This window comes from Rhinopithecus roxellana, chromosome 15, assembly GCF_007565055.1.
Source record: "Rhinopithecus roxellana isolate Shanxi Qingling chromosome 15, ASM756505v1, whole genome shotgun sequence".
Taxonomy (NCBI): Eukaryota; Metazoa; Chordata; class Mammalia; order Primates; family Cercopithecidae; genus Rhinopithecus; species Rhinopithecus roxellana.
Window position 1 is genome coordinate 108,150,899 of NC_044563.1, and position 27,303 is coordinate 108,178,201.

Here is a 27,303-nt window from a genome sequence, read left to right on the forward strand (position 1 = left end):
TCCAAAATTTCCAGTGAATGGTTCTCTAGATACTGACACATCCTAACTTTCAGGTATAGATAAAATGGTTAACTATGGAAACCTTCATTAACTGCATGCATAGTTGAGTCTAGGTCTTTAGGTAGCTTGATAAGGGTGATGAATGGAAATATATTTCTGATCCATCAGCTTAAAAATACTGTGAAGGATGGGGAAACTCTTGGCAAGATAATTGTCCCATTTCAGTGGTTAGGAGACAGTTCTGAGCCCAATAGATATTTGGGGTATCTTTAGGGTAGAATTCCTCCTACACAGCTTATTGATGACCATCTCACAAAAGTATACATGATCTAACCCCAACTTGAAACTAACCTTGCCTCATAGGTTTAAGGAAAGGCTGTTGAGTCTCCTTAAATTTTCACTGCAAAGTGGCCTCTGTTTCTTTCAGACCATATAATGCCCATGGTTATGTTGTCCGAAGCTTGTAGTTGTCTGCTATTTTCTTATGTATATTACAAATTGTACCAGCCAGTTGTGGGTCCCATTCTTTGGTGAGGGTTTATAGTAGACGTATTGGTATTTGGTCTATTACCAGACTCTTTCCGTGTGGGAATTTTCTCTTTCCCACTTCATGTAATTCAGGTGGGGCTGTCAATCAAGGGACTGAGTCCTGCGCCCCAGTAGTGGTCACATGACCAAGAACAACCAATCGTGAGTCCGTTTCAAGTTTTCTATGGATGCTAGGAGAGAGTGCCTCTCCTGAGACTGTGAACCTGGGTTTTCTGGGACTCTCTTTTCTGTAAGCAAGCAGGGCTGAGAAACTGGCAAGGGAGAAACAAATTCCTAATGATAGCTGTTGTGCAGCTGGATCCAGGTCTGCTTGAAACCAAAAGTTCCTTAATCTTGGACTTATTTACATTAGACAATATACTTTCTAAAATTTAATGCAATTAATCACGTATGAGTCGGATTTCTATTATAACTAGGAGTTCTAATTAATGTCCTATGAACTTGTTTAGCTATAGGATGTCAAGGGAGTCAGTGTATTTCCTCACTGACCTTTTCCCTAAGGGTCTCACTGGGTGCATAGTCTTTCCTTATGTACACTCATACACTTCCACTACAGCCACCTGAATCTCTTTCTCATTCAGTTCACTCTTCGAATCTACTGCTTTGCCTATGGGTTGCAAGCTCAATGGAGAAAATGGACCTCTCGTCACTCACTCCCGTGGACCTTCTCTAAAAGACAGATTGCTGAACCGGGCGCAGTGGCTCACGCCTGTAATCCTAGTACTTTGGGAGGCTGAGGCGGGTGGATCATGAGGTCGAGATCGAGCCCATCCTAGCTAACACAGTGAAACCCCATCTCTAATAAAAATACAAAAAATTAGCCAGGTGTGGTAGCACACGCCTGTAATCCCAGCTACTTGGGAGGCTGAGGCAGGAGAATTGCTTGAACCCGGGAGGTGGAGCTTGCAGTGAGCCAAGATCACGCCACCACACTCCAGCCTGGGCAACAGAGCGAGACTCCGTATCAAAAAAAAAAATGACTGTTTGCTGTCTGAGTTCATGACCTTGAAGAACTCCCCGTAAGAGTAGATTTCCTTCCTTCCTTCCTTCCTTCCGTCCGTCCGTCCGTCCGTCCGTCCGTCCTTCCTTTTTTCTTGGATTGCTATATTCAACCCAAATATTTAGGACTTCATTTAAGAAAGCCTCTCTTCATCTTAATCCTGTATCTTCTTATTTTGAAAGAGAATAGGGGCCTTGAATTGTCTGCTTCGTGAGTTTTTCTAATTTTTTTTTTTTTTGAGACGGAGTCTCACTCTGTCACCCAGGCTGGAGTGCAGTGGCTCGATATAGGCTCACTGCAAGCTCCGCCTCCCCGGTTCACGCCATTCTCCTGCCTCGGCCTCCTGAGTAACTGGGACTACAGGCGCCCGCCCCCACGCCTGGCTTTTTTCTTTTTTTTTTTTTTTTGTATTTTTAGTAGGGACGGGGTTTCACCGTGTTAGCCAGGATGGCCTCAATCTCCTGACGTCGTGATCCACCCGCCTCGGCCTCCCAAAGTTCTGGGATTACAGGTGTGAGCCACCGCGCCCGGCCTCTTTTTAATTTTTTGAGGTTGGTGTCATTTCAAAGGTTCTAGTACTCCAAGCCATTAACACAACTGTTTCTTCTCTTCTCTTCAGTGTCCTTAGCTTTAGATCTATGAACTCAATGTGGAAGTGATCCTTTAGATTACTGACAAACCACATCCACAGGTCAAATCACACCAGCAGCCTGTTTTTGTGAATAGTTTTCTTGGAACACAGCCACATCCATTCATTTTTGTCTTGTCTATGGCTGCTTTTGCAGTTGCTACAGAAACCACATGGCCACAAAGCCAAAAATATTTACTCTCTGGCCCTTTAGAGAGTTTACCAACCCCTGCTCTAGCTGAGTACTTTACAATCATTGCAAAGCACGAGCATCCATAAAAAATGCTCATCCTGACATCCATAAAAATGGTATTCATAAGGTACCTTGAGGGATGATGAAATGAGTAACCTGACAAATCTTTGGGGCTTAGGAAAGTCTACTCTACACCACTTGGGGCAGGACATGACATAGCATATACTTGGGATACACCTGTCTGAGAGCCCATTCTTCTTTTTGAGGAATCTGGGATCAATAAATGATCTAAATCTTGGTACTGTGGGTCCTGCATTTGGATTTCCATGTGGATTTCATTTTGGCCAGGGCTGGAGTTACTGCTCCTGTTCATGATGATGGTGGTGGTGACCTGTGGGGCATCCTAACTTCCTTCCCACACAGATGTCCCTGCTGCATTGGCCAACATGTGGCTCCAAAACTAGACTTAAAAAAGCATAAAGATGTTCCCATCATTGGTGGGGACAATCTGAGCCATTTGTGTTTTGAAACTAATTACTAGCACACCTGTGTAAGTGGTATAGTGTGCTCCTGAATATGTGGTGAGAATCTGTTAGTTATCACAGCCACTTGTCCTCTTCCCTTGAACAATGCTGCAGCAAAGGCAGAAACACCCATCTTCCAATATGATTTCCCAGGGCCCATTACATTAACTGGTGTCCACAACTTTGGCTCTGTATTCCAATCATATCAGCTGTGGAATCCTGAATCATCCATCACATTTTGAGGTCCCACCAACATATTCTTCCTTTTTCTTGTTTTATTATAGCATAAATTCATTGCAAAAGCTATGACAGTAGTGACTGTCCACTGTTTATATTGCTGTAAGGGATATGAGTGGGTCAAGAACCATTTGCACAAACAGAAAGAATGAAACTGCAAATTTATTAGAAAGTATAAAAATTAAAAAACAAAACCAAGCCTAACCAAAAAACAACAAGCAAAGACATACAACCTTTCCAGTTTACATTAACTTTGAGCATCACACACTATTAACCACTTAGTTGCATTTTATAAAAATGTCAATTTCAAGGTAGAGGGAGCTGAGTCAGGTAACAGGCCAGCCATCATAGTGTAACTAATTTAATGCTAAAATAAAGCACTGATCTCATTTGTGAAAAAAAGAGACGAGACCATTTTCTGGTTGGCATTGATTTAGGCAATGTATAAAAAAGCGTCCTGGGTGGAATGAGTTAAAAAATATTGCTGGCTGCTAATTTGCCATCTTGAGTAGGAAAACAAACCCCACCCCCCAAAAAACCCTGCCACTTTGGTGTCCTATATATTTTTTAAAAACATTCATTAAAAAAACCAAATCTATAATAAAAATGTCCCTGTTTGTTTTAAAAAACAACATTAGTAGGCTTCCCTTATCTACTAAAACCATTTGTTTTTCCTAAGATGCCTGGAAGCAGAAAAGCAAGTGAGATTAACTCACTGCGCAATTAATTAAAATTAGAATTCTTTCCTCTAAACAACTTCCAGAGCACCAGAAAGAAGAAAGGGCCCCATCAAAGGGAGAAATAAAGCCCTTCTGACTCACAGGAGATGAAATGTTCAGCCGGAGTTCTAACACATTCTAGCTGTCATCAAAAGTTCTTTATTGGGTTACTCAGAAAATAACTCAAGTGCTATTTTAAAAATGAAAGATACAGGCAACTAGGTTCCTTTCCCTTTTTTCTTTTCTTTTCTTTTTTTTTTTTTTTAACAAAACAAAATACCAGTGGCTAGCTTTCCTGTAACATCCTTTGGATTTGGTTAAAAAAAGAAAGAAAAGTCTACAGAACAGGATCACTGAATGCCACTTCAGCCCCACTTCCTGCAGGCTCTATTTTAATTAGCATCAAACAGGTTACAGAACATTTCTTCAGCTGCAGAAAGAAGTTCTGAATGGGTGACAGCTGCCCCGAGTCGCGCTACCTGGTTCCATTTTACCCCTCATCGGTCAGTGTGGTTTCTTGCCAAATAACACCTAATGTTTTACCCCTTATTCCTGCAGGGAGGCAGGCCCTGTGGCTGGCTGGGCACAGAGAAAGAAAGAGAAAAACTAGCACAAACATAGAGACTATACATGGAGGGAGACAGGAGTCCCTCTTTCTGCTTCCTTCAAGAACTCGATAAATAATAACCTCAAAGTGCAACAATGCACAAATGTCTGGCACACAGGTTAGTCTGGAGTGACTTGTTATCACGGGGCTCCGTGGGGCAAGGGTGTGATCTCCTTTTGCATTTGTCTTTGGACCTCGTTAAAGGAAAAACAAAAAAAAAAAAGAGAGACGGATTTCCTATACACATATAAATAGTCCCTTAACTAGAAGGGAAAAAACAAACACACTGTTTCAAATGCATTTCTAAAAGATTTAAAATAAATCCAAACGGGAAATCTTGACTCCAAATTGTCTATTGCCCATGTGTCTCAGAGGAGAAACTACTGGGATGTTGGGAGAGGCATGTTGGGAGAGGTCTGACCCTGATCCTAACTCTAACTAGAGGCGCTGGTACTGGGACCTTGGGAAGAGGAGCGTGCACAGTGCAGGGAGCCAGGAGCTCTTGGTGGAGGTATTGAATACAGCTCTCACCTGTGATAGAAACCAGTGTCCTCAAGTCCAAACGCACAGGTAAAATGGACTTGCAAGTGTTAAGGGAACTTCAGAGGCCAGTGTTGAGGCTGCATGAATGAGCAAGACAGGCTGGGTGTGGGTCACAGGGACATACAGCCAGGTCAGATTGTGGCTCAACTCAAGTTAGGTCCTCATTCCTTGGCTACGGGCAGGTCAGCTGGGAGGGTGACAGTCCAGAAACCAGGTATGTGGCTGTTAGTGCAAGGGCAGGTGTAGGCTCCTGGCAGCCTGCATTTTAGGAGCTGAGAACTTGGATATCAACTCATGGCAGGGGCTCCCTGCCTCTTCTGGGATGAGGCTGATGATACACGCTGCTGGAGAAAGCTCCCAGAATAAGCATTCTTGGGCAAATTTCTAAAGCCAGAATTGATACAGGGTAGATGGTTTCAGAGTCCTTCACAAAACTATAATCACATTGTGACTGCTGAAGGGTGTTTACTCACGTCCAAAGTTTTCTTTGGCCACTGACTCTGCTGAACTGATGGCAACATATAGGATTGTGCAAGGCAGGATTTGATGCTCAACTGGATGTCTTTTTTTGGGGGGTGACCATCCAATGATGGCCTCCTGGTTAGATCATGTAACCCAAATCCCCAAATGCCATAAGGTAGCTGCCCAGCAGAGAGAATTTGGTCCAGCGTCTCCTGCATTTCTGAGCATCCAATATAGCATAGAAACATTGCTCTCTCCCAGCCTACTTCAATACTGTTTTATCTGCTGTCTTTCCAACAGCAACAGAATAAAGTGAAAAGGGTGTGATCTCGGGCCCCAAGGGAAGAGTGAGCTCACAGAAAAAATGCACAACAGATCACGTCAACTGAGAGGCCAGAAAAAGATCTCTGAAATCTGGGGGAGGAGGGGAATGCAGAGATAGCTAATATCCCAAACTGTAACTTGAGACACCCTTACAGGTGCTTAAAATGTTTCCCATGAGCACAAATTGTTAGAACGGCAACAAGTCAGAGCAGATTAACCCATATGGACTTTGGAATAACTGGGACTTATACTTCTTCAGTGCCCTGCCTGGGCTCAGAGTCCCTGGGCTCAGCAGTGCCCTCCTGGGGGCCAGGCTGCCCCGGGCTGTGGCCGGTGTCTTCCACACTCAGGAGGCTGCTGGCTGCCTGGGAGCTGGCACTGTTGGCACTCCCGGACCGGGAGCGGTAAGGGGGCAGGTCGGCTTGGTTCAGAGATTCCGTGTCAGAAGAGTAGGGCGGTGGAGGAAGATCATACCACGCAGGCCTGCGATGGGGACAGCAGAGGGGCAGGGACAGTGGAGACAGGAAAAGAAGAGAACACATTAGAGCCAAGACAAGCCAACTTCAGCCCATTTCTGAGATGGTGTTTCCAGTGTGAAATGAGATTTTCCATCCAAGTACAAAGACAATCAATTCAAGGACCAGGAACCACAGCAGAACAGAAAAGGCCAGTGTGTTCTGGCTGGTTCGTGTTGACCGGGCAGTGCCAAAACCACATCCTCTGGGTAGAACCAGAATGAGGTCACCCACCAAGTCCCTCGGCTCAACCTGGGTGGTTTGGCATTGCCACTCTGCTCCATTGGCCAGAAGCCCTGTGGTCAAGAGGCTGGGCTGGTATCTTGACTGGGCCTCTGATGGGAACATGGAATTGGCATTTCTACTGAAAGCTAACTCTTCCTGGCTGTGAACTGGGGTAAGTGAGAGGACATCCTCTCAACACCTCAGTCTGTATCTGCAGAAGAGGCTTGAAAGGAATGAATTGAACAGAAAAGACATTTTATTTTCTAGCTCTCATTTACTGAAGTCTCCGCGTGAGTCAGGCACTTTGCCGCGCCCCTTACATTTCTTTTTTTCTTTTTTTCTTTTTTTTTTTTTGAGACGGAGTCTTGCTCTGTCACTCAGGCTGGAGTGCAGTGGCCGGATCTCAGCTCACTGCAAGCTCCACCTCCCGGGTTCACGCCATTCTCCTGCCTCAGCCTCCCGAGTAGCTGGGACTACAGGCGCCCGCCACCTCGCCCGGCTAGTTTTTTGCATTTTTAGTAGAGACAGGGTTTCACCGTGTTAGCCAGGATGGTCTTGATCTCCTGACCTCGCGATCCGCCCGTCTCGGCCTCCCAAAGTGCTGGGATTACAGACTTGAGCCACCGTGCCCGGCCGCCCCTTACATTTCCTACCTTATTTAATGCTCACAAGAATGCTGTGAGGTGGGCATTACTCTCATGCCTGCTACTCTGGCGAGGAAACTGAGGCACAGGGACATTCAATGTCTGGCCCAGGATCAGAAATAACTGGTAAACAGCAATGCTGGGATTTGAACTCACGCATTCTGTTTCCGGATTCGGCAATTTTAACCCTACCCTATGCTGGACATTTTATTTTCTAGCTCTCATTTACTGAAGAGAGTAAAGAGTGGAATGAAGAGGTTCAACCCCGTATGAAGAGGTTATCAGTGGGAACTTTATTAGGTGAGGAAGGTCCTGAATTCTTACACTTATTTGCAAAGAGATCCTTAAGTGCCATCCCCTCCCCTGAACTCTGAAACTTTATTCACCTTTTATGAGGAAGGAAAACGAAGATTAAATAATATAAGAGCTGCCATTGAAAAGGGTCCAAGGAAGAGCCCAGTCACCATCAGAACATGGCCTGCTAAATGTCTAATGCCATACATGGCAGAGCTCGAGGAAGAGGGATGCTGATCAGGAAACAGACCCACTACTTGCTTCAACTACAGAACTCTGCTTCTTGGCTTTATATATACTGGGGGCTCTTGTACAATTCCATTTGCAATGTGATTCTACAGCTTAAAAAAGCTTGAAAGTGCTCCTTTCCGCCTCCTTTATTTTATATGAGCCAAGCAAAATTAAGGAACTCACTGATTCTCTCATTCCTTCACTTCTTCATTCATCCATTCATTCCACAGATATTAACCAAACCTCTCACATGTACTGGGCACTGCTCCGCAGTAGCAGGTGAGGCTCAGAGCTGGTCTGTGGCCAGAACATGGACCAGCGTGGCATTCCCAGGAGGAGCAGGCCTCTGAGTTAGCCAGGATCCTAACTGTATGTTCCTCAGACAAGTCATTTAACATCCCAGAGCCTCAGTTTCCTCATCTGTAGAATTTGGAAATTTCCTGACTTGTGCAACCATCACCATAATCCAGTTTTGGAACATTCCTATCAGTTTCCTCCCACAGTGAGGCGCTGAGAGGATTAAATGAGGTGATACATGTAGAGCACTTTGCAAGGACTTGGAGAGTGTCAGATGCTGCCACTACCTACGGCAGCTGAAGCCAGGCTCTCAGTAAGACCTAGGAACCTCAGTGTGTGCACCTGTTCCCCTCCCCACAATGGATGACCTCTCCCGCCTCAATCTCTTCTATCCAGCACACACCTCTGGTCCAGCAAGGCCTCGGAGTAGGAGGGTGGGGAGCCTACTTCCGACGCATTCTGCTCCGCCTGGCTGGCCACATACTGGATGCCATTATTGACGTTGTAGGTGACGTTGCAGTGGTGGGGGTGGTCCAGGACCACCAGGCGGGACAGCAGCACAGGGTGCTGCAGCCGGTGCACGGGCAGCGTCATGAGGTTGTTCCGTTTCCGCTGGTGGTGCAAGACCAGTGCCAGCAGGGCCACCACCAGCACGAAGATGACGGAGCTGCCGATGATGGCATAGGTGATGCTGGGGTAATACACAAGCTGGTTCTCTGAAGTCACAAACACCTGCCCGCTGCCAGGTTCTGAGAAACCCCAGAGAGAGGAGAGAAAAGACAGAAGGTTACCAGTTTGGCTCATCTTTGTGTTTCAACGTCAGCCCCAGAACTTGCATGCGAATGTTCACAGTAGCCCTAATTCACAATAGCCAAAAAGTGGAAACTGCCCAAATGTCCACCAGCTGATGAGCGGATAAACAAAAGGTGGTACATCCACCCAGTGGAGTATTATTTGGCCATAAAAAGTAATAAATACTGATACATGCTACTGCATGGATGGAACTCAAAAACATGATGCAGTAAAATAATCCAGACACAAAAGATCACATATTGTATGATTCTGTTTATACGAAATCTCCAGGAAAGGTGATTTTGCAGAGGCAGAAAGATTAGTGGTTGCCTGGAGTGGGAAAGAGAATGGGGATTAACAGTCAACGGGCAGGAGGAATCTTGCTGGGGTGATGGGAATGTTCTGAAACTGATTTATGGTGATGGTTACACAAACTGGCTAATTTCCCCCTGCAACATCACTAACTGTACACTTAAAAAGGGCAAATTTTAAGTACTGCAAATAATACCTCAATTAAGTCGTTTTAAAAAGTATCATATACTATCCAGGGAACAGGAGTGAGAGTTCTGGTGGCAGAAATCAGTTCTTTAGTAGAAATGTATAATGTAATACACCTCAGGAACACAGCTCTGGGGTCCTCATACCTGCAGATCATTTATTTTAAGCCAGGTCCCACATGGAGCTTTTGAGATGGAGAGCCAGCACAGCCCAGCCTAACAGCAGAACTCCTGGGCTCAAATCCCAGCCCCTCAAAACTTGCTTGCTGTGTGCCTTTTGGAAGTGCTACCCTCTGCCGGCTGCAAAATGGAGATGTACTAGTGCCAAGTTCTTGGGGCTTCTGTGAGCATGAAATGAGTCAATACTCATCAAGCCCCTGAACATAGCTACACGCTGTGCTTTGTAAGTGCATGTGTTTGGTACATAAAAATACACGATTGATTATTTATTTATTTATTTATTTGAGACAGGGTCTTGCTCTGTCACCCAGCCTGGAGTGCAGTGGCACGATCTCGGTGCACTCAACCTCTGCCTCCCGGGTTCAAGCAATTCTCTCATCTCAGCCTCCCAAGTAGCTGGGACTACAGGTGCATGCCACCATGCTCAGCTACTTTTTGTATTTTAGAGCTGGGGTTTCACCATGTTGGCCAGGCTGGTCTCGAACTCCTGACCTCAAGTGATCCAACTGCCTCGGCCTCCCAAAGCGCTGGGATTACAGGCGTGAGCCACTGTGCCTGGCCAAGTACGTGCTTTATATCACATCTCCGTGCCTCATAACAACTCCATGGGGGAGGTGTTGTGATTCTCCTTTTTTTTTTTAGATGAAGAAAATGAAGCTCAGAGAAGTCAGTTCCCCTGACCGAGGCCACACAGTTTGGAGGGAAGGAGCTGTGCGTGAGTTGAGTCCAGGGGTCTGACTTCAGAACCTGGCCCCAGCGTTCTGCTCTACATCACCCGAATAAGACCTGCCAGGCAATCTGCAGGCACTTCCTCGGGAGTTCCAGGGTGAAGGTCCGATACACATCCCACCCCTGCAGGTTGCTCTCATAATATCCTTCTCTGCACACATGCTAAGGAGCCGTACTTCAAGCACTCAGGTAAGGAGCTTCCCAGTCAGCAGGACATACCTGGCCACCACTGTAAGGTCCAGGCAGGTGGAGGAAACCAGGGGTCCAAGCTGGGTACCCCTCATCTTTACCGACAGCTGCCACTACCTACTGTCATGGCCTAGTTGGAAGAATAATCTAAATGCAGCTCAAGTGAGTACACTTGGTGGCCACGACCCTGTCCTTGTTCTGCCTGTGAGGCAGTGAGGAGGTTTCAGTGGGTCCACAGGGGTCAAAATGTAACCATGAAATAGCAGCAGTGGCAGCGACTACAGGTGACTCATGTCCGCTGTCCTGGCATCGGCTAAGGACTTTACTCCATCCCTCATCACTAGCTGTGCATCTGTTTTGTTCACTGCTATATCCTGAGAGAGTAGGATGGTGCCTGGCACATAGTAGGCACTCAATAAATACCCGCCACGCAACGGGAAAAAAATCTGTTTATTCACATGCCCTAGTAAAGTGAGTTCTGCTGTTATTCCTATTTTTCAGATGAGCAAATTGACTCAGAGAGGTGAATTATTTTGTCTAACATCACCTAAGAAGTAGGCAGAGGAATAGGAATAGAATTTAGATGTTTCTCCTTCAAAAAACCACAGACTGTGAAACACATTGACTTCTCTTCTTTTCTGATACAAACATTTTCTGATTCCCCAAACGATCCCAATCTGAGACCAACGATGACCTTCCCCTTCAAGGTCCGGCTTGACTAAAAGCTACAAAGCATAGACTAAAAGCTACAAAGATTCTCCAAATCCCTGGCGGTCACTGTTTCAATGATTCATTGCACAGAAAGAAGCAAATAGGGGCCCAGCAGAAAGAGAGAATCATGTTGCACTACAGTTAAGGGAGGGAGGCGGTTTTTGGATGTTTTCTGAAGACAATTAGCTGTCATTCAGGGATTCTGCCGGAGTTCTCTCTGTTCTCCGCTTACACAGTTAGAAGCTGGGTGGAGGCTTGTGTATGTGTATGTTTCAGAATTCAGGCTTAAACTAAAATATCTTCTTTATTTTGTTATCTAGCAAGGAGAGCTGCAGAGTTAGGAGCCTTGGGGGGAATCCTGGAGCCACTGCTTCTAGTTGTTTGAGCTCAAGCGAATTATTTAACTCTTAGAAGCCTCACCCTCCTTGTCTGTGAAATGGTGGCGGTCCTGGGTAAACAACAGTATCCGTATCTCCCTGGATTATCCAGATGGTAGAGTATAATATATACACTGAGCACAGTGCCTGGCAAGGGTTTGCCTCAGTAATGCCAGCTCTTTTTTGTAACCACCACCACCACAACAAAATAATAATGATAATTATTATATAACTTGGAAGAAACATCTAAATTCTAGTCCTGTTCCTCTGCCTACTTCGTAGGTGATGTTAGACAAAATAATTCACCTCTCTGAGTCAATCTGCTCATCTGAATTTGCTCATATAATTATAATTTATATAATAAATAATAGACATAAAATTTACTGCTGTAACCATTTTAAAGTGCACAGTTCAGTGGCGCTTAACATTCATACACATTATTAACGTTCATACATGTTATTGTGCGTCCATCACCACTATCCAGCTCCAGAATTTTTCATCATCCCTCACTGATGAACACTAGATTTTAGTGTTGCCTTTCTTACCATTATCCTCACCAACTTCTTGCAACCGGGGGTAGAAAGCTGGGGGAGCCACCTCTGGCGGATGGGGTTGAGTTGGGGAGAAGATATGAACAGATTGAGTTCCATTCCAGTGAGATGTATTTCTTTTTATTTTTTATTCCTTTTTAATTTTTAATATGTATTTTTTGAGACAAGGTCTCACTCTGTTGCCCAACCTGGAGTGCAGTGGTGATCTTGGTTCAACAGCCTCCACCTCCTGGGCTCGAGCCACCTTCCTGTCTCAGTGGCTGGGACTACAAGCGTGCGCCACACAAACCAGCTAATTTTTGCATATTTTGTAAAGACGGAGTCTCCCTATGTTGCCCAGGCTGGTCTTGAACTCCTGGGCTCAGGTAATCTATCCGTCTCGGCCTTCCAAACTGTTGGGATTACAGGCGTGAGTCACTGCTCCTGGCCAGTGAAACGTATTTCTTAAAGGAGGAAAGTGGGTAAACTGTCACACAGAAAACAAATGGTCCAGAGGTTTTAAAATGCTGACTTCTGTGTAAACATGTGAGGTTTTAAGAATACAAGTGGGAGTCCTTTAAAACGCATAGGATATAAAATGCCTGTGGAACTTAATGGTCTCACTTATGTCTCCGAAAGCAGGCTCTCTTCAGACATCTCTTCACTTTGGCAGGCGAGACGCAGCGATCACATTTGCCTGAGAAATTATGATGTTGCCTAACTCAGTGGTGCCTGCTCTCGTTTTTGCTGTGTGTAAAATGTCATCTTGTGTTAATTCATTAACTAGGCCCACTTTTCTTAAGAGCTTAATGAGCCTGTTGGCCAAATTACTAATATCAGAGTTGCCTGGGACCTAAGTTCCAAGTGCATAATCCATGGATAATGAAGTTTCCATTTATTCTGGCTGTCCCTCAAGCTAATGCCCTTGTGCTCCACTGTCAAGCATCTTGAATTCTTGTCCTGTCCATGCCGCTTCTACTGTACTAATTCCAGGCAATCTGGTCACTATCTAGAGACTGCTGTTCTATCAAGACTGCCAGTAGCTCCACGGCCGCTTGTGGAGAAGCAGGCTGTGTTTTGTACAACGCCAGGGGTGCTCTTCACCTCAAAGTCATTACATATTTCCTTAGTTATCAAGACAGCTTTCTAGCAGATGGCAGCCAAGTGTCTTGAGGAGGAGTACCTTTAACTAATTCACTCAGAGGTGCTGTCTGGACCAGCGAAGGCACTCAAGCAGCTGACACTTGTGACTCGGTGTTCCTTCGCTTCCAAAAAAATCCCCTCCTCCAGATGCAAATTAAATTTCCTACTGGATACCATTTTTCACCCATCAGATTGGCAAAAGCAAAGTTTGAGCTCATATTTTGCTGGCCAGGTCTCAGGCAAACAGGTATATTCACGCCTGGTATATATATGCAGGCATGGCTAGTGGGAGGATAAGTTGGTACCAACCCAGGGTGGTGGAGGAGCTAATAATATATATTAATATAAAATGTGCATATTTTTTGAGATTGGCCAGGCATGGTGACTCCTATCTATAAATCCAGCTCTTTGGGAGGTGAAAGCAGGGAGGATAGCTTGAGCCCAGGAGTTCGAGACCAGCCTGGGCAACATAGGGAGACCCTGTCTCTACAAAAAATAAACATTTAATAATCTAATAAATTAGCTGGGTGTAGTGGCATGCACCTGTAGTCCCAGCTATTCAGGAGGCTAAGAAGGAAGATCACTTGAGCCTAGGAGTTTGAGGTTGCAATGAGCTATGATCATGCCACTATGCTCTAGCCTGAGCGACAGAGTGAGACCCTGTCTCTAAAAAACCAACAAACAAAATAAGCATTCATGAAAGCATGGTTCATAACAGCAAAATATATCAGAAACAATCCAAATGTTTATCAATTGCAGCCTGGCTAAATAAATTATGCTGTATCCATACAATCTTGTACCTATTTTTAAAATTAGGGAACCTCTACATATACTGATACGAACAATCGGAAGGATATATCGATAAGGAGAAAAAAGCAAAGTTCAGTCGAGAATGTATAGAATATATCTGGAAAGACACAATGTAACTAGTGACACTGGGAGCTTCCAGGAAGGGGAATAGATGCTTGTGGAGAGGGAGATTTACTTTTTATTGTTTACTCCTTTCTTACTTTGTAGAATTTGTTCTGTATTATCTATTAAAAAAAACAAGCACTCTGTCCTCTTCCTTTAGACATGCCCAGGCTGATGGTGCATCTCAGTTTATTTTTATTTTTAGACATAGGGTCTTGCTGTGCTGCCCAGGTTGGTCTTGAACTCCCAGGCTCAAGCAATCCTCCCACCTAAGCCTCTGAGTAGCTGGGAGTGCAGCATGTGCCACTGCACCTGGCTCAGTTTCTTTATTGTTTCTTGTCCTTCTCTCCCTGTAGGTGCTTCTTGGGGTTCAGGCCTCACTGTCCCATGCTCACTTGAAGACCCCTTGCTGACTCATGACTCCCTGAGGACAGCTTCCAATGCCTCCAGCCTGATTTTTTTTTTTTTTTTTAAGACAGGGTCTCACTGTCTCCCAGGCTGGAGTGCAGTGGCACAGTCCTGGCTACTGCACAATCTTGGCTCACCGCAACCTCCAACTCCTGGGTTCAAGTGATTCTCCGGCCTCAGCCTCATGAATAACTGGGATTATAAGTGCATGACACCCACCATGCCCGGCTAATTTTATATTTTTAGTAGAGATGGGGTTTCCCTATCTCTAACTCCTGACCTCAAGTGATCCACCCACCTCAGCGTCCCAAAGTGCTGGGACTACAGGCGTGAGCCACCGTGCCTGGCCCAGCCTGACCTCCTGAGTCCAGAATTCCTGTTCTGGAATATTCACTGTCCTTCAAACGGACTCTTCCTCATCCCTTTGAAAAACTGCTACCTTGCTATTTTTTTAAGTGCTTTCTTCAGTTTGTTTTTCCTCCAGATTATATATTTTAAAAGTTAGATTTGTTGAGGTATACCTTAGGCATAATACAATTTGCCCTTTAAAAACGCACCATTAGATGAATTCTGATAAAATGAAACAGTCACACATCCTCTTCCACAATCAAGATATAGACCCTTCCATCCCCCACAAAAGGTATTTTGTGCTTCTTGTGGTCAAAGGTATTTTGTGCTCCCCTCATTCCAAGCCTCTGGAAACCAGGGGTCTATTTTCTGTCCAAATAGATCCACTTTTTTTCCAGAAAGCCATACAAGTGGAATTCTACAGTATGCAGTATCCTACAGTATGTAAAAACAAATTTTTACGTAGTCCTTTGCATCAATTCTTTCTTAATGGTGTTTTTTATACTCTATTCCATCTGGCTTCTTTCACTCAGCACACTGCTTTTGAGATTCATCCATGTTTCTTTAAGTGTTAATATTTCATTCCTTTTTGTCCCTGAGTAGTATTCAGTTGCATGGATGTATCACAATTTGTTTGATTCCCCAAATGAGGGAGGGTACTGGGCTGTTTCCAGTTTCAGGAAGGCTGGTCTTTGTGCTAACATATATTTTCATTATTTCTTTGGCATACTAGGGCTGAGAGATTTCTGGGTCATATGGGAAGCATACATTTAACTTTAGAAGAAATTGTCCCACTGTTCTCCAAAGTTGCTATAGCATTTCCCATCTCCACCAGCAGCAATGTATAATTCTCAGTCATCCTGTGTTCTCACCAGCACTTAGTAATACCAGTTTTTTTAATTTTAGCCATCTTAATAGGTATTTAGTGGTATCTTATTGATACCAGTTAAAACCTCTTATTGAGGTTTTAATTAGCATTTCCCAATGACTAATGGTGTGAGCATCTGTTCATGTACTGATTTGCCACACTTTAATCTTCTTTAATGAAGTGTTTATTCAAATCTTTTGCCCATTTTTAAATTGGTTTGACATTATTATTGGATAGTAAGAGCACTTGATATGTTCTGCAACATAGTATTCTATCACAAATGTGTTTTGCAAATATTTTCTCCTAGTCTATGGCTTTTCATTTTCTTTACAGTGTCTTAAAAAGAGCTTTTTGGTGTTTTCTTTTTTAAGACTGGTCAATGAACAGAAGGTTTCAAAACAAATTTTTATATAGTACTTTACATCAATTCTTTCTTTCTTTTTTTTAATTCTTTCTTAATAGTTTGTGTTTTTTATATTCATTTCAAGGAATCTTCCCCTATATCATTGCTTAGAAGAAGTCTTACAGCTTTAGCTTTTACATTTATGTCTACGATCCACAGCAAGTTAATTTTTGTTTATGCTGCAAGGTAAAGGTCAAGGTTCTTTTTATCTCCCCATTTAGCTTTCCAATTTTTCTAACACCATTTGTTGAAAAGCCTATCCTCTCTTATTGAATTACCTTGGCACCTTTGTTGAAAATCAATTGACCATACAAGTCTGAGTCTATTCTTAGACTATCTATTTTGTATGATTGAGCTATACACCTGTCTTTATGCCAATAAGGGTGTTAACTACAGCTTTATAGTTAAGTCTTGAAATGAGGCAGTGTGTCTTGCATGCCTTTCCCCCCTTCTAAAATGAACTTTATTTCTGATTATAAAAATCCATGTTATTTTAAAAAAAAGTAATATAGAAATATTCAAGGCAGACAAAACGTACCCTCCTCTCCCTCAAACCTACTAGGATTCTACTAGACGTGGTTTACAGTTTGGTATAGACCAGGAGCTGGTGAACTTTTTCTGTCAAGGGCCAGACAGTAAATATTTTATGCTTTGTGAGCTACAAAAGTAGCATAAAAGCTGTCATGGACAATATGTCAATGAATGAATGTGGTTGTGTCCCAATTAAACTTTATTTATAAAAACAGGTGGCAGGTCAGATTTGGCCCACTGGCCGTAGTTTGCTGTCTACCCACAGCATAGATCCTTGAAAACTGCTCCCTATGCTTGTGAACATGCATGTACTTGTCTTCATGCTATGTGGATACTTCAGCATGTGGGTATCCTTCCTTGTCACCTATACCTTTGTGAAAGAATAGCCACATAGTATCCCACTACAGAGATAAACTATAGTTTATTTAACCAAACCTCCATTGAAGTACCTTTAGGTTACATCCCATTTTTGCTATTACAAACAATGCTACAATACCATTCAGGCAGACAGTGAGGGTCATGAGGGGAGGGGCCAGTGATCTTTGGTCGCTGATACACTTATTTCTTGGGACGAATTCCTAGATGCTGGATGTTTCCCTGGCCATCTGGTCTGCCAGGTTTGAACACTTGGGGTTGTCTTGAACATTCTCCTTTTTCTCTGTCCACATCAAGCAACCAAGTATGGTCAATTTCTACTGTGCAGTGTTTCTCCAGCCTCTTAACTTCACGGCCATTCTCATGGCCACGCCCAGGCCCAGGCCAGGAAGAAAACCTCTGTGAGAGTCTTGCCAACTGTAGCCTCTTCGAATTGAAGTCTTTTTGCAATACTCCCACAAGTCTGAACATTACCAAGGACTGTGTTGCTGTGTAATTCTTGTAATATTCTTTAGATCGAGGAACCTCAGTGGCTCACATCACCCTGTTTGGCCTGTCATTCACAGACAGCACTGTTCCCTGTGCTTAATTTCCCAGCATCAACCCCTAGAGGGCATGGGGAAAAGTCCAGAGTTGGAATGAGGAACACCATTTGCCTTGTGACACGTCCTCATTCCTGATTTGAACTAAATAATGATACTAATAATACTAACAACCATCAACACCATGCATATTTGCTTTGAACTCAAAAACAAGAGTAACCATAATATCATCACCATAATTATCCTAGCAGCTCTTACCCTATTCTCATTAATATCTGATGTGTTTTACACATTCTAACACTTTTAATCCTTACACCATCTGTATTGAGTTGAGTAGTGTCCCCCCCCCCCCCCCCCGAAAAATATGTCCACCCAGAACCTCACAGTGTGACCTTATTTGGAAAAAGGGTCTTTGTAGATACAATTAAGGTAAGAGTTTCAAGATGAGCTCATTCTGAATTAGAGTGAGCTTTGGATCCAATGATGAGTGTCTTTATGAGAGACAGAGAAGGAGATGACACAGAAACAGACAGGGGCGAAGGCCGTGCCAAGCTGAAGGCAGAAACTGGAATCATGCAGCCCCAACCAAACCAAGGAACACAAGAATTGCCAGCAGCCCCAGAAGCTAGGAATGAGGCATGGAACGGACTCTCCCTCAGAGCCTCCAGAAAGAACAAACCCTGCCAGTACCTTGAATTTGCACTTCTGGCCTCCAGAACTGTGAGAGAATACATTTCTGTTGTTTCAAAGCCAAGTTTGTGGTCATTTGTTATGGCAGCCCTAGCAAACGAATACACCCTCCTGTGAAGTAGACCATTTCACAGGTGAGGAAATGGGAACATGGGTTAAGGAACTTGCCTGAGTACTCCCTACACCTGAGGAATGATTAATAGCTATTATCAGAGCTAGCTAGGAGAGAAACCAAGAGGAACCCAGGCAGTCTGGTTCCAGCATCTGTGCTCTTAGCCCACAGCTTTATTTCATTTTACATATGTGGCCATCTTACCATTAAGTTCTCAGTGGGCAAAGACCAGGCTTGCTCCTTCTCGGAACCCCACTCAGGGCTCACAGCAATCTGCGAAATACAACAGGCACTCCACAGTGTTTCTTGATATTGGTAAACTAACTCTGAAACATGTCAACATGGTAATTCACAATTTCTTCACTTATAGACAGAGTCAAAACTACAGGAAGGCAAACATTTGAAGAAGAAAATAAGGATAACCTAGACGCCGAGCAGTGAGCACTGAACCTCCTTCTTCTACGATTCCTTTGAAATACACAATTTCCCTTCTTCTTTACCACAATCCTGTGAAGTGTGCCATTTTATTATCAGAGAGGTTAAGTAACTCACAGAAGGTCACAGAGCAAACAAGTGGTACGACTAGTCTTTGGGTGCAGGAGTCTGATGTCAGAATCCATTGTGCTATCCTGAATACTTCTCTCTGCTCCCTCCTCTCCTCTTTTCCATTCATCCTGACCATCTGTCACTTCACTGTACTGCTCCTGCAATGAGGTCCCTTTCCAGTGACTTCAATGAAGACTCAATCTTAAAGTCTGATCAATATACTGGAAGTATCTTCTGTGGGATGGCAAGAGGTATTTCATGAAAAAGAGTACCTTGGTCAAACAGGTGTGACAATGACTGGAATAGACAAGTTAAATCCCTTCCCCCTTTCTTTTTGTAGCTGTTTGGAGGGAAGGTACAGAGATCAAACTGTCTAGATTCAAACCTCAGCCATGTCACTCACTAGCTGTGTGGACTAGGAAAAGTTACTTTGCCTCTCTGTGTCTCAAAATCCTCACTTTTAAAATGGGATAACAGAACCCACCCCATAGGGTCATTTTTTGGATGAAAAGGGAAAGTATGTATAGAAATGTTTAAAGTGGTGTCTGGCACAGAGTAAGTAGCACTCAACAAACCTTTCAGTTATTATCAATAGCTACTGACTCGTCAGAGCCTTTACTAGGCAAATGTCCACTGTGACACTTCATGAGAGGATGTGGATTATGTCCTCAACCTCAGCGCTAGGCTGAGACGGACAGAACATACACCATATTCCAAATATGTGCATGCCCAACATTCTAGAAGGTTATCTTCTCACAAGTCAGAAAGGGGAATCCCTGGCCTTTGGGCAGGCTGTTGGGAGGAAGCTCTGTGTTGCAGCTGCCGACGGAAGAAGATGAAGCTGAGAGACAGTTATCTTAGCCCCATCCTCTCTTCTCATGATACGGTGAGACCCAGGTCCCAGGCCACATCAGTTAAGGTTTGGCATCACCATTACTGACGGCCAAGCACTGGGAGCAGCTCCTGAGTGTGAAGTGAGAGATGCCACCGTGAGGGATGTACGACACTCTGCCGTGTCTGACATTTGTCGAGAACTGAGCATGCAGGAGCTGATGCTGCAGAAATTCACAAGGAGTCCAAAGGCTGCCTTGGTTCTGTTCTTCGGATCTGTGAGTTTGTCATGGCCCCTTGCATAATCAGTTCATCAGGTGCTACTCCTGCCCGTGAAACTTGATTACCCTGGGAAATGCTGAGTGTGCACACTTGGAGCTTCAGAGAGCAGAAAACTTTCTGAGTAATTGAGGGGAACGGGCTGATACAGAATCACTGTAAGCAGGGCTCCCAAGGGGGAGCTTTATCGACCATGAACAAATTCATGGCTTCTTGAGATTTCGTATCTGACAACAATGACCCTGACCCAACGAGCTCCAGTGCCTTGGAGGGCAGGGCTGTTCATTTTGCACACACAGGATTCTTATTCCCCAGACACTGGGCTCTTGGGCTCCAGTCCCAGTGCAGGAAGGATGAGCATGCCTGAAAGGGGAGCACAAGACATATCTGATGCCAAACAGGACTCTGCACACCAGCCTCAACCAATTCCCAGTCCTGGTGTCTGTGCTTCATAACCTCTCTGTTCTCAGCCACGTCCCCTCCACCTGCCTCCACTCTGACTCTCTATAGTCTCTTTTCCACATGGCTGCAGGGTGCTCCTTCTAAAAACATTCATCTGTTCATGTCACTCCTCAGCTCAAAAACTTCCAGTGGCTTCTCATGTACTAGAATAAAGCCCAAAGTCCACACCATGGCCTCCAGGCCCTGAATAATCTCATTCCCGTTGTTACTCTGACCTCCACTCCTGCTCCTCTCCGGCAACTGCTGCAGACCCATTGGCCTCCTTTATGTGGTTCTGGAACACACCCAGCATGCACCTGCTACAGGGCCCTTGCCGTCTACTTAGCATGCCCTTCCAGAGCATCTGCATCACTCACGATTCCATTCAAGGCTCTAATCCTTTCTGGCCCACCGACATCAGTCTCTATCCCCCTACCCACCTTGTCTACCTTCACAGCACTGTCACTGCCTGTCATTGTACTTTATATTTGTATTTAATTGTCTCTCTTTCCTACTGGAATAGAACTCCCTGGGGTCAGAGCTGAATTCTGCTTGCTCATCCCTGAATCCCCAAAGTCCCAAATAGTAAAAATTTGCTGGGAGAAGCGGGCAGAGTGTGTCTAACTCTGTGGCCCTATGAAGTCTCTTGGCTTGTGTATCTTTCCTATGAGACTCCACGGCTTCATGGCCATCATTCCATTCAGCCTCACAGGTGAGAAAAAGAAGACTGAGAGAAGTGAGGTCACTTGCCCCCAGTCACACAACCAGGAAGTGATGGAGCTGAGACAGGAGCTCAGGTCTGTCTGCCAACACCCGGAGATGACACATGGTATGAGGTCAGGTCCCACTCAACCAGTTTGTCCCACTGATCTGTTTTGGGGAAGGTAAAACCACCCTCCTTGCTGAAATATTCACACTGTTATTGATGGGCACTGGCTGAGCTCAGGACTCATAGAGAAAACATGTTCACTGTACAAAAACAGAGTCTCATCCTTCTAGAATCTTCCTTCTCACAAATAAAGTAGGATCAATGTAACCCTTTCCCAGAATCATTGAGAGATCCACTGCCTCACAAGACCAAAAGTGTGAGGCCAGTGCAGGCAGACTCCTCTCCCAAAGTGGCCAAGATGGTGCCCCGACATAGTCACTCCAGGCCAACCCTGCAGACTGGACCTGGCTCTGCCCCTACTCACAGCCCTTTCAGGACTTCCTATTTGCCAAGGGTCAAGTCCCACCGCCTCATCATGAAAGTCAAAGCTCTTCACCATGGGGCCTTGTTCCCTCACTCTCCTCTCTCACTGCCTCCTCCTCCAGCTGCTCTTCAGTGTGCTGGCCATGCCTAGAACAGCTTGCCTGCCTAGTGCCTAAGGCCTATCAACGCCGGGCCCCACAGCCTCCTAGTTTAAAAGAGACAACTGAAAGCATTTAATGAAGGGCCAGCAGGATTAAAATTGGGACTGTAAAATCAGGATGAACAACTTGTACCCACCCCAAAGTTTAGATGAACACTGAAGACTGTTTTAAATTTGAGCCAAGTGAAGCGACTGTGAGCTTGCTTCTGCAGTTTCCTTTTACCTGGACGAAGAGTCCGGCCCTTCACACTAGATTAAAACGGGCCTCGGGAGTGCTGAATGGCAAAGAGAAAATGCTGCTGAGAGGGAGGCAGGGGGAACAGCTGGGATTCACAGGGACACAGAGCCTCCAAGCTGTGACGTGATGGAGGGAAGTCTCGCTGGGGCCACATTTCATTCGTCCACTGGGAGAGCCCAGATCCTGGCTGAGCCCTGTGCTCAGGTGCTGGGAGCAGGCCTGACCCCGGTGGCACTCCCAGGGTGGGAGTGGCCCTGGGGGGCCCATTTCACTCCTGCATGCCTCCTACCATGGCCTCTGCCACAGCGGCAGCCACATTTTCTCAAGCCTGGAAGCATCAAGGGACTGTCTGGACCACTGTAAACCAAGGGCATCCCCACATCCACCCCGACTTTCCTATTTAAAATAGCATCCCATGGGACTGGAGCGCCTTTGCAGATCCCTATTCCAAGCACATCCCAATTTAGATGCGGATTGAAAAAGTTTAATCTAAAGGGCACACCAGCAAATGACTGAATCAAAAGACAGCTACGAAAACCCCGCTGAACCATTACCATGGCAACTCAAGTTGCTAAAATTAACTGAAAAGAGGGTGATGGGAAAACTGGAGCTGCCCAACCTTAGACTGGCCACAGCAGGGGCCATCCTGGCCCCAAGCCAGAGGGAAATGAGAGAGGAAACCCATCTGCCAGGATGCTGGGAACCGGGACCATTGAGATCTGGGAGACAAGTGCCCGAGGATTAAATTCAAAATGAGAGTGAGAGAAAGCAAGGGGAGGGGGAGTGGAAGAGGAACAGGGAGGGAGGGAGAGGAGGAGGGAGGGAGAGAAGGAGGGAGGGAGAGAAGTGGGAGGGAGAGGGGGGAGGGGGAGATATTATATATATATATATATGAGAGAGAGAGAGAGAGAGAGAGAGAGAGAGAGAGAGAGAGAAAGTTCTAAGACTGAAGACCGAATGAAGCAGGCATTTCCTGGGAATTTTCAGTCATTCTTATTGCAAAAGACTGAACAGCTTTCCTATCTGCCTAACCACTGCCATCCTTTGGGCAAATGGGAGCAGGGAGTCTCCCTGAAAGCTGCACTCTATCCTTTCAGTAAGTGCTACTGAACAGTCAACTGGTATCAATGGCCCCTAATTTCTAAGGTGTTCACCCCCGAAAGTTTCTTAGAATGGAGGAACGCCCCCAGCAGTCCCAGAGCTCTCTGAAGCCTGCTGAGAGCTGCTGTGTACCCTCAGAATTTGATCTCTGCGTCTGATGAGGAAGGGCCCAGTAATAAGCCAGAGAGTCGGGTGGCTAATGGCCTCTTTGCTAAGACACAGGCTCAGGGCAGTTGCAGAACTGGTTGGAGGGTAAGGCATTTAATTGGCTGTTTAAGATAGAAAAGTGTTTTTTGTTTTTTTTGTTTGTTTGTTTGTTTGTTTTTTGAGACAGGGTCTCACTCTGTTGCCCAGGCTAGAGTGCAAGGGCATTTTTTAAATAAGAATTCAGATTGCCACTAAAACTCGGTGAGAGAGTAACTGGGAGCTACTTTTGGCCTTTTTAGAACTCTGCTCAATTGTGTCATCGCTTCAAAAATGTCAACAGAAAAAGACAGTGAAAATGAGGGGTAAGAGTTCTTTGCTACCTCTCCTACCACAGGCCACAAAAGCAGCAAAGGTCAATGAGAGATAGCACGGGAAGGGGGTGGGCCTTGGTAATGAGCTCATGCACCTGCACTGGGATCAATCTAATCATTGCACCCACCCGAAGGGAAACCTCTGAGGCATCTGTCTCCTCTGCATTAAGTGGCTTCGCCAGACCCAGGTTCCTGTATGTGACATCCTGGGCTGCTCCTGCAGGCAACATGCTGGAAATGACTATCCATGCCTCCTGGAATTTGCTGAATAAGGAGGGCTCTAAAGAATTACTATTTCTCTTGCTTACTGTATCTATTTACCTGTAGTGTTTGGTGGAAGCTGCAAAATTAAATGCTTAGCAGACATTCTTTGAACTCAATCGTCAGTTGGTTTCTGGTCCAGTAATAAGGCTTGGCCAGTTACAATACAATAGTTTATTGAGCCTGCTGTGTCAGCGGCCAGAGTGAATACTGCTAACTCAAGCAGGATGCAGGGAGCGGAGATGCTTTGATCAGTTTGTGAGTATGGTGTAATCACACACAAATAGCATTGCAGGGAAAAGCAAACCCTAAAAACTGGAGAGAGAGAAATTTACTTCAGGCAGGCTATTGTTGCAAATAAAACTTCATTTGTGGGAGCTGGGAAAACAAGTATCATCATCAAATAGCAATTACAATCCTAGGACAGGGCCCCCAGGCAGTCACTGGAGCTGCAGGCCTCAGTGTTAAACCTGGCTCCTTCCTTTCCTTTTCCATTCATGTCTAACTCAGGGGCAGGTCCTGCTGAGTCTGCTTCCATAATATGGGACAAGTTACCATCATCTGTTGCATGGATTACCATGTGAACCTCTTACTTGGTCTCCCAATTTCTGATCTTGCCCCTCTCCAATCCATTTTCCATACAGCACCGGGAAAGCTCATTTTAGGAAGTAAATAAGATCATGGTATGTTTCCTGCTTTATACCCCTGCCAAGGGTTGCTCACTGTACTAAAAATCCAAACTCCTAGCAATGGCTTAAACTAATATGATCTCTACAAGAGGCCCTTGACTCTTCTACAACCTGCCTGTTAGCATCCCCTGTTCTAGCTTGGGGGTCGGTAAGGTCTGGCCTGCTGTCTGCTTTTATAAATAAAGTTTTATTGGTACACAGCCATTCCCATTCATTATGTAGTCTGTGGCTGCTTTCATGCTACAATGGCAGAGTTGCATAGTTGAGACAGTGATTCTAGGGTCCATCAAGCCTAAAATACAAACTGACCCAAGGAGGGCTAATGTTAGTTTCTCGAGCAGACCAATACTGCAGTGAACCATGAGCTTAGAGATGCGCAGTTTTTATCCAGCTATGGTCTCTTTGGGAAGTTACTCTAATACACAAAATGTGGCAATCAGCACAAGGTAACTATAACTGCTATAGAAAATGAATGGAGAAGTCGAGAAATCAAGGCATAAATCAAGCACACCCTTCCCCTGCTGTCCCTCAGTTAGCTCTTGCTTTTTGTTATCTGTAGAAGTAAGCGACTGAAATGTTCCTATAGGCAATGGCAAACTTGGTCTCAATCTTGGCTATGAAATACCCGAAGAGTTAAAACTCTATCTGTTCTTGCCACCACCACCTCCCTGGGTGGTTGAGCAATACTGCCTGCCTGTGCAATCCTGTCTTCTGAGAGGTACTTCAACGTCTCATATTTATGCTTCTTGAAATGAAGGCTTGGTGGAGCATTTTAATGTTCTTTAAGACAAGGTGCTGGAGGCTCCACTCCAACACCAGTGGGCCTCCTGGGCAGTAGGTCACTGAACCCGGTTGTGCCATAATATATGAATAACTACAGGGTCTTGGGCTGTGGAGGATTCAAAGTTACTCATTCAATTCTATAAAGAGGAAATAATAACCAAGTACTCCCAGGGCCGTTTTAGAATCCCTGTCAAAAGCTCTCGAAACACCTAAGACAGGCTGGAGGACTCAGGCAAGCATTTTAAACATTAATGGGACTATGTTTAAAACAAGAAAGTGAATAAATCAAAGCCTTCTGTTGCTAACAGAGGGCCCAAGCTGGCCTCCTTAGGAAGAGGAATAAAAGGACCCATATAGTCTGATGTGATACAAAGATGAAGCCTATGGAGGGCAGGCAGCAGAGTGAATTCACTCATTCATCACACATTTCCTAGCACCTACTAAGGGTCAGCCCAGGTGCCAGAAGATTCTGAGCCACTGTTATGGGGCATAAGTAATTGGGGAATGGATGGGAAGCTCTGGGAACCTCAGGATTGCCATGGCTAAAACTATTTAAAATCTATTTCTTGAATAGCCAAAATATGTATGATTCAAAATTCAAAATGTAAGAAAGGATTTGCAGACAAAAATAAGTCTGTTTGCTGTATCTCTCTCCTAGCCATGGGCTTCCTCTCCCCAGAGGCAACCCTTGGCACCCATTTATTTTGTTCAGTTTCTTTCTTGTGAAGCCTTCCAGGAACAGTACAGGCATATATCAGCACATGTCTATGGTTTTAACACGCATGGTAACACCTTGATTGTTTTACTTAATTAAGCACATCAATACATACTTTTAACCAATTACCATTTTGTCTATTTAATAAATACCTATACAGTGCTTTCTATATGCTAGGTTCTCCTTTTTTAAAATTTAACTTTTTATTTGGAGATAAGTTTAGACATACAGAAAAGTTGCAAAAATAGTATAGTGTGGCCAGGCATGGGGGTTCACATCTGTAATACTAGCACTTTGGGAGGCCGAGGCAGGTAGATCACGAGGTCAGTAGTTCGAGACAAGCCTGACCAACATGGTGAAACCCTGTCTCTACTAAAAATACAAAAATTAGCCGGGTGTGATGGCATGCACCTGTTATCCCAGCTACTCAGGAGGCTGAGGCAGGAGAATCGCTTGAATCCGGGAGGCGAAGGCTGCAGTGAGCCGAGATGGCACCACTGCATTCCAGCCTGGGTGACAGAGTGAGACACAGTTTCTGTAAATCTTTCATCTAGGTTCCCCTAGTGATGATCCCTTTCCTAACCACAGCACAACTGCTAAAACTGAATTAACCCTGGAACAACTGTATTAACTAAGTTAACAGAATTGATTCAAATTTTGCCAGGATCCCATGGGGCACTGATCTCCTCTAATCGGTGACAGTTTCTCAGTCTTTCCTTGTTCTTCGTGACTTTAATACTGTGAAGAGGATCGAGAAGTTATTTTGTAGACTGTCCCTCAATTTGGGTTTTTCTGATGTAGTTTCACAATTGTGAGAATATATATTCTTGAAAAGAGTATCAGAGCATATTCAGTGTATCCCATCAGGGGGTACCTGAAATGCATTCACTGATGATATTAACTTTGATCACTTTATCTGCCAGGATTCTTCACTGCAAAGTTACCATTTCTGTCTTTGTAGTCAATAAATATTTTGGGGGAGATTCTTTGAAACTATGCAAACATCCTGTTTCTGCTTAAACTTTCACCCACTAATTTCAGCATTCATCATGGATCTTGCCTGCTGCCTGCAGCCTGCAGCAAATACTCCTGTGTTGTTCTCATGGTGTTTTTTTCCCCCCTATTTCCTTGATTCCCTCTACATTTCAATGATTATGATTTTTCTATAAGGAAGATTTGCCCCTTTCTCCAATTTATTTATTATTTATTTACTTCAGATG

The 27,303-nt window shown here is 44.7% G+C and overlaps 1 protein-coding gene across 4 annotated transcripts in view; it reads right to left on the minus strand.

Annotated features, from left to right (window-relative positions):
- Positions 1-3,275: 3,275 nt before the first annotated feature.
- The window catches only part of LDLRAD3 (low density lipoprotein receptor class A domain containing 3), a 291,981-nt gene continuing 267,953 nt past the window's right edge, over positions 3,276-27,303 (minus strand). For all 4 annotated transcript variants that reach the window (XM_030917618.1, XM_030917620.1, XM_030917619.1 and 1 more), the window contains exons 5-6: positions 8,396-8,741; positions 3,276-6,269 (exon numbers count right to left, since the gene is read on the minus strand). In XM_030917618.1, the coding sequence (XP_030773478.1) occupies positions 6,032-6,269; positions 8,396-8,741 (584 nt within the window). In that variant the 3' untranslated portion in view covers positions 3,276-6,031. The remainder of the gene's footprint in view (positions 6,270-8,395; positions 8,742-27,303) is intronic.